Source organism: Gossypium arboreum, chromosome 4, assembly GCF_025698485.1.
Source record: "Gossypium arboreum isolate Shixiya-1 chromosome 4, ASM2569848v2, whole genome shotgun sequence".
NCBI classification, from domain to species: domain Eukaryota; kingdom Viridiplantae; phylum Streptophyta; class Magnoliopsida; order Malvales; family Malvaceae; genus Gossypium; species Gossypium arboreum.
In genome coordinates this window covers 45,775,250-45,782,135 of record NC_069073.1, presented here as the reverse complement: position 1 = coordinate 45,782,135, position 6,886 = coordinate 45,775,250, and the positions used below count along the sequence as shown (strand labels likewise).

The window sequence follows — 6,886 nt, the reverse complement described above, 5'->3', positions numbered from 1 at the left end:
ATCGTAATGACCACAACGAGTCCTAAACGCCATCTTGTGCACATCGGCCTCTTTAACCCTCAGTTAGTAATACCCCAACCGGTGATCTATTTTGGAGAAAACCGGCACTCCTTGCAGTTGGTCGAACAAATCATCAATCCTTGGCAGAGGGTATTTGTTCTTAATGGTTAGCTTATTCAGTTGTCTGTAGTCGATGCACATACGCATGGATCCATCTTTCTTTTTCACAAATAAGACTGGTGCTCCCCATGGAGACACACTTGGTCGAATAAACCCACAGTCCATTAGCTCTTGAATCTAGGCCTTAAGCTCCACATGCTCCTTCAGTGCCATTCTGTAAGGGGCGATAGACACCGAAACTGTACCAGGAAGGAGCTCAATCCCGAACTCCACTTCACGTTCTGAAGGTAACCCTAGTAGCTCTTCAAGAAAGACATCCGAAAAATCCTTAACAGTCCTGATATCCTTTATTGAAGAGTCCCTAATATCTAAAACACTGGCATAGGCCAAGAACGCCTTACAACCCTTGCGAACCAAGTTCTCGACCCTTAGCGCGAAAATTACATTACTCAAGTAGTTTCGTTGGTCCCCAATTACCACTACCTCGTCATCTGCCCCAGTTCTTAGTACAATTCATTTAGTGGCACAATCCAAGCTTACCAATGCTTAACTAACCAATCCATCCCCAATATTAGGTCGAATTCTCCGAAAGGCAGCTCCATAAGATCAGCCAAAAAGATAAACCCTTGTATCTCCAAGGGAATATCTCCAAACATCTTGTTTATCTGAACGGAATGCCCCAGCGAACTTAGATCAGTAATCTCACTCATAGTGTTTTCAGCCACAAAACCCAATATCTCAAAAATAGAGCATGCTATGTATGAATGTGTAGACCAACTTAAATTAATGCAGTGTAAGGTACGTTATGGATAAAGAACGTACCCGTAATGACATCCTGAGCATCCCCATCTTCTCGGTGACGTGCAATGTAAACTAGTGCCGGCTGCCTTGCCTCAGTATGATCAGTACTTCTGCTTGGTGCTCCACGACCATGGCCCATACCATTTCCATCCGTGGCTTGACCACGACCTCTCAGTGGTTGCTGACCACCCTACTTAACATTACCAAAACTAGTAGCTTGCATTTGCTCGATCCTCCATGGACAATCTTTGACACGGTGCTCCAATGATCCGCATCTCAAACATGCACCCATCTTTTTCCAACATTCACCCTGATGGCGCTTCCCATAGTCAGTACAAAACTGTAGTCCAGTAGCAGCAGGGGTCCTAACTCTGGTTTGCCCATCAACTCTGGGCTTTTTCTTAAACCTCCAAAAAGAATTTGAGGGCTCAGCATCCCTCTTACCTCTGTCTTTCTCTCTGTTCTGGCACTTAATATGCGTCTCATCCTCAGTGATTTTTGCCTTGTCAACCAGTGCTGCGAACTCTCGCTTACTCTGAGGAGCTATCAGAACCCTTAAACCATCTCTGAGGCCATCCTCAAACTGAACACACCGTTCGTATTCTGTTTCCACCATCCCAGGTGCATAGTGGCTCAATCGTGAAAGCTCGGCCTCATACTCAGCCACTGTCTTATCTCCCTGCATAAAATTCAGAAATTCCCTCCTACGGGCATCCACATATCTGGCAGCCACATATTTAGCCTTTTAAAGTAGTCTTGAAAAAATTTCAGGCCAATCGATCAGCTTAAGTGCCCTCTTTGACAGTAAGCCACCATTGGTAAGCCTCGTCTCTTAGAAGAGATACTGCACCTTTTAACTACTGATCAGGGGTGCAGTCAAGGTCATCCATGATCTTTTCTGTGGACTCAATCCAATATTCAGCCACATTAGGGGCCACTGTAGCAATACCCCTAAATATCTCTGCCCATTAGACCTGAGTCGTTCCACGACCAACCCGCGGCCCACAGTACCAATATTAGGCCCAGCGACCCTTTCCAGAATCCTCAACATTGCTTGGGACAGTGCGTCGTCACCAGCTACTCGATTTTGAGACCCTATCTCAACCATAGGTGAAGCTGGTGCCTCTTAAACTTCCTTATTAAGCTGGTGTCCAGAAGACGAAGACCCAGCCCAAGCACCTCCACCGCCTCTGCCGCGGCCTCTACCACGAGTACCTCAAGTGCTCTTTATCTAATCGTGCTTTTATCTGTATTAAAAGTTTTATGCCACTTAGTTTATTGTTTTAGTGTTTATTATCGATATCTTATGAACAATATTATCTCAGAGTTTTGTTTTCGCATTTTGTATTCTTACTACGGTTCGTAGTTTACTCTAACTAAAGAGTTTCAGTACAGTTTTACTACATAAAGTAGTCTCAGTAATAACATTTCAATATTATCTTTTCAGAATAACAATCAGAAAACTTACAGGAACAGCGCAGAGACTCAGTGTACCACTCCTTCAGTAAAACATTTCCAAATAATCTCTTTAAACCATTCTAAAACAGTGTTGTTGAAATTTCTATGTTTTTTTAAAAAAACCCAAATCTACAGTCGAGTTTTGCAACCTAACTCTGATACCACTAAATGTAACACCCCAAACCCGACCTAGACATTATGGTCGAATCTATGATGTCACATTAGAGTGTTTATCCAAACATAATTTGCGTGCAATTTGTTATACATAAAACTGCTTTAGGTTCTTAACAAAAGTTTTGGATGTCTGGTTTATTGTTAAAACTCAAGTTTTCTTAGCAAAACATTAATTATATTAGTTAGTTATTAATTTTTAAAATAGTGTTTGTTGCAGAAGCTTTCAAATTTTGTTGCGTAAGTATGGTGTTTTAAAAAAAAATCATTTGTTTATACTTTCCTGAAAACTTGAGAGCTACTACTACCAGTTTAAAATTTAAGTAACTAAATCCCCAAATTAAAATAAAAATAAAAGTAAAGAAGCCTTATTACAAATGAAAGCCAAAAAAAACTCTTTATTTTAATAGCAAAAGAAACTTTGTCAAGTGGCCATTCTGAGTCCTTTGTCGCCTTGATCCATCTAAGCCTGGGGATTTCCTACACAGTTAACAGATGGGTGAGTTTACAAAAACTCAGTGTGTGAAATCCCATAAAAGCATATAGTCAGAGTAAACACAATTTGGGCCTAAGCCCTTATAGTTTTAGTTAGGGCCTTAGCCCTCTTTCAAGATGTGAGAAACAACTGGCCTGAGCCCATTTCAAGATCGATGCCATCGGGCCTTAGCCCATTTTAGTACAGTATGCAAATAAAGAATCCTACCCAATCCATCTGCTACACACCATCTCCGTACCAGCCCTATACACCATGTGGGGATAAAATCGACCCACCCAATCCTACATACCAAGTCGTACTGGTTGCGGCACTAAAACAGTATTTGTGGCAGAGCTGCAAGTAATAGGCTTATAGCCTTTCAGTACACTTCCTCCAAAGTCATTTATCCCACCCCATGCAATGCAACATAATATAAATGTACAAATAGTAAAAATGGCATGCTTAAACAATCATACATCACATAGGGGTAAAACAATTATCTTACAAAAATAAGAGCCCAGGTATACTTATCAACCCAACAGTAGGTCCACAGTCATCTCAGGCGACCCGTGCAACCTTAATAGTAAATCAATGATAATGGGCCTACAACCCATATCGTGGGCCCATATAGGCCCACACGCCCGTGTGGCCCACATAGCCTAAACATGGCCTTAGCCGTGTGGTATGCACAGCCTGGCCCACTAACTACCACACTTTTGTGCAATTTTCCCGTATGGGGCCAACAGGCCATTGGGCCTACATGTCCCAGTTCGGCCCAAAATGGCTTATGGCCATCTCATCGACGACACGGCCATGTTTTATGACACGGCTTGCCATATAGGCAGTCACACGCCCGAGTGGTGTCGGCTGTTCACTTTTTGGCTTTTTGGCTATTACCGGTTTCACACCTAATAGCAGTGATGCTCACACACCTGTTATGAAACTGTAGCCACAACGCTTCTGGGATCAACACCTGTGATTCACAACAACCCCACAATCAATCCATATTCATGGTTAATCCAAAACCATAGTATTGAAAATACTTTAACCGATTTATCGCTACTTACCAATCGAACATTCGCAAAACCCCGTTTGTTCCAAAACCAGTGTTTACCTCCTGCTGCTTTATCCTTCACACGAAACAATTAACCGATTCATAAGAATCAATAACCCATCATAACCATAACTAAAACTTAAAGCACTTACCTAAAAAGTGGATAGATCACCTGAAATGCAAAGTGTAATTGGCCCAAGCCTCCATAATAGGGTCCACACTCCTAGCATGATTTGGCGAAACACAGTCCTTAGAAGAAAAACATACATTCGGCCTCCCCAAAGAGCAAGAGGAGGGAAAGCTGAAACTTGATAGTAGAGCAAACAAAAATTCAGCTAGGAAAAGAAATAATAAAGTGATTATAACTATCCCTTACCAATAAATCCCGTGAATTTTGACAACAGTCAATCAAAGAGATTTAGCCAAAGCAAGACGAACAAAAGATTTGAGAGGGGGAGAGTATGGTATTTAGCCCAACAGAGAAAGGAAGAATAAAAATGGAAAAGGAAGTATTCGGTTTCAGAGAAGAGGAGGAGAAGAATAAGAAAATACTCAATTGGGATAATCGACCTTCACTAATGTCAGGTAATCGGTTAGGTATACGGCCAAAAAGAGGAAACAAAAAACTGAGAAAGGTTTTCAAAAGTATTCGACTAAAGACAATAAACAAAAGAAATAAAGTTGCCAACACGAATATTGAAAACAAAGTTAACCTTTTGTTAGCTAACACAAATCGGTACCGAAAGCCTATAACCGAATTTGACCAAAAGAACTCCACGTAATCTGTTAGTCTTCAACACAATAAACACCCTCTCACACCTTTACACAACCTAACACTAAGTGCTAGAGTTCAAACTCGGCATGACTCTTCACCAAATTCAAACTTGCTGGATATTCTCCTTAATTTCCTCCCCTCTATCTCCTCAGATTTAGCTACCAACAACTCCATTCAAATCTGTTCAAACCCTTAGTGTTTCAGTCAAACACAACCTCCTCTCATGGTCACCAGCAAAAATAATCTCCGTAAGCAAAAGCAGGGATTTGAACCCCAGGCCCCCTTGCTCACTCCACATGCCACTTACCACTAAGCTAGCAGGCTTTTTATGCCATGCTTTACTCACATTAATTTAAGAGTCTACCAGCTGGAGACAATGGTTTATTCAAGTAGGAGAAAATTTTTTTCTCAAGAAAAGGCTTGAACCCATGACTTCCCAGACACTTCCAAAGAACTAAACCACTAAGGCAACAAACATCCACAACACAAACAAACAAAAATAAATTTAACAGGGGTTTTCAAGATTTGGCGTGTTACATGTATAGAACAAGACATTTCAGAATTTGTATCGAGATGTTTAATTTGTCAACAAATCAAAGATAAACATCAAGTACCTTCAGGATTGTTACAACATATGATGATACTAGAGTGGAAATGGGATAGGGCTACAATGGACTTTGTATCAGGATTACCCCTGTCTTCAAAAACGAAAGATGCTATTTGGGTTGTCATTGATCGACTGACGAAGTCTGCACATTTCATCCCGGTGCATACAGATTATTCACTTGATAAATTGGTTGAACTGTACATAACTGAAATTGTGAGATTGCACGGGGTGCCAGTTTCGATTATTTCAGATAGAGACCCGAAATTTACATCGCGATTTTGGAAGAAATTACAAGACGTTCTGGGTACGAGGTTGAATTTTAGCACAACATTTCATCTGTAAACTGACAGTCAGTTTGAGAGAGTAATATAGATTCTCAAAGATATGCTTCGTTGTTGTGTATTAGAGTTTGAAGGCAATTGGGAGAAACATTTGTCATTGGTTGAATTTGCGTATAATAATAATTTCCAATCGAGTTTAAAGATGGCATCGTACGAAGCTTTATATAGTCATAAATGCCAAACTCCATTGTATTGGACTGAGTTGAGTGAGAAGAAGATTCACGGGGTTGATTTGATCTAAGAGACTGAAGAAATAGTGAAAGTAATTCACGATAGTCTGAAAATAGCTTCAGATCGACAGAAATCATACACAGATTTGAAACGTAAAAATATTGAATTTCAAATCGGTGATAAAGTATTTCTAAAAGTATCTCTGTGGAAGAAAATACTTCGATTTGGTCGCAAAGGTAAATTGAGTCCGCGTTTCATCGGGCAATATGAAATCATCGAAAGGATAGGGTTAGTTGCATATCGACTAGCTTTACCGACTAAGTTAGGCAAAATCCAAAATGTATTTCATGTGTCGATGTTGCATCGATATCGTTTAGATCCATCACATGTAATTTCTCCTGCAGAAATTGAAATTCAACCTGATATGACGTACAACAAAGAACCAATCAGAATTTTAGCTTGAAAGGTTAAACAATTGAGAAATAAAAGAATAGCTTTGTTGAAAGTACTTTGTCAATGACACAGTGTCGAAGAGGCTACATGGGAGCCTAATGTAGCTATGAGAAAACAGTATCCTAACATATTCATTAGTAAGATTTTCAAGGATGAAAATCCCTAAAGGTTAGGAGAATTGCAACAGCCCATTTTTAGTCAAAATGGAATAGTGGTTTTGGGACCACAAATTGAAGTCAAAATATTTATTTTATTATTATTTTAATGTTTAAAATATGATAGAATAATTGTGTGAAAATTTCATTAAGAATTTTTATCGTTTCATTAGTCAAATTGATTAAAAAAAACAAAATGGCGTAAAGTACAAAAGTGATGTTCTAATAGTTAAAGGTATTTAATAGCTATGGAATATAAAAGTAAAGGTCCTTATGGTGCCTTTAGACATTTGAATATAAGTGGA

The 6,886-nt window shown here is 39.7% G+C and overlaps 1 protein-coding gene across 1 annotated transcript; it reads right to left on the bottom strand.

Moving 5' to 3' along the window:
- Positions 1-297: 297 nt before the first annotated feature.
- Positions 298-1,060, bottom strand: LOC108481765 (uncharacterized). Its single transcript, XM_017784849.1, has 3 exons — positions 943-1,060; positions 661-874; positions 298-547 (listed from the first exon to the last, which is right to left on the bottom strand). Exons 1-3 carry the CDS (start codon positions 1,058-1,060, stop codon positions 298-300), a joined length of 582 nt encoding a protein of 193 aa, XP_017640338.1.
- Positions 1,061-6,886: the final 5,826 nt, after the last annotated feature.

What these genes read in the sequence shown, in the direction of transcription:
- LOC108481765 (XM_017784849.1), bottom strand. Translation starts at nt 1,060, where the DNA reads ATGGGCCATGGTCGTGGAGCACCAAGCAGAAGTACTGATCATACTGAG. An exon ending in TGCTCAGGATGTCATTACGG is followed by an intron (nt 875 to 942) that starts GTACGTTCTTTA and finishes ATTCATACATAG; the next exon opens with CATGCTCTATTTTTGAGATA. An exon ending in GATTGGTTAGTTAAGCATTG is followed by an intron (nt 548 to 660) that starts GTAAGCTTGGAT and finishes TTTCGCGCTAAG; the next exon opens with GGTCGAGAACTTGGTTCGCA.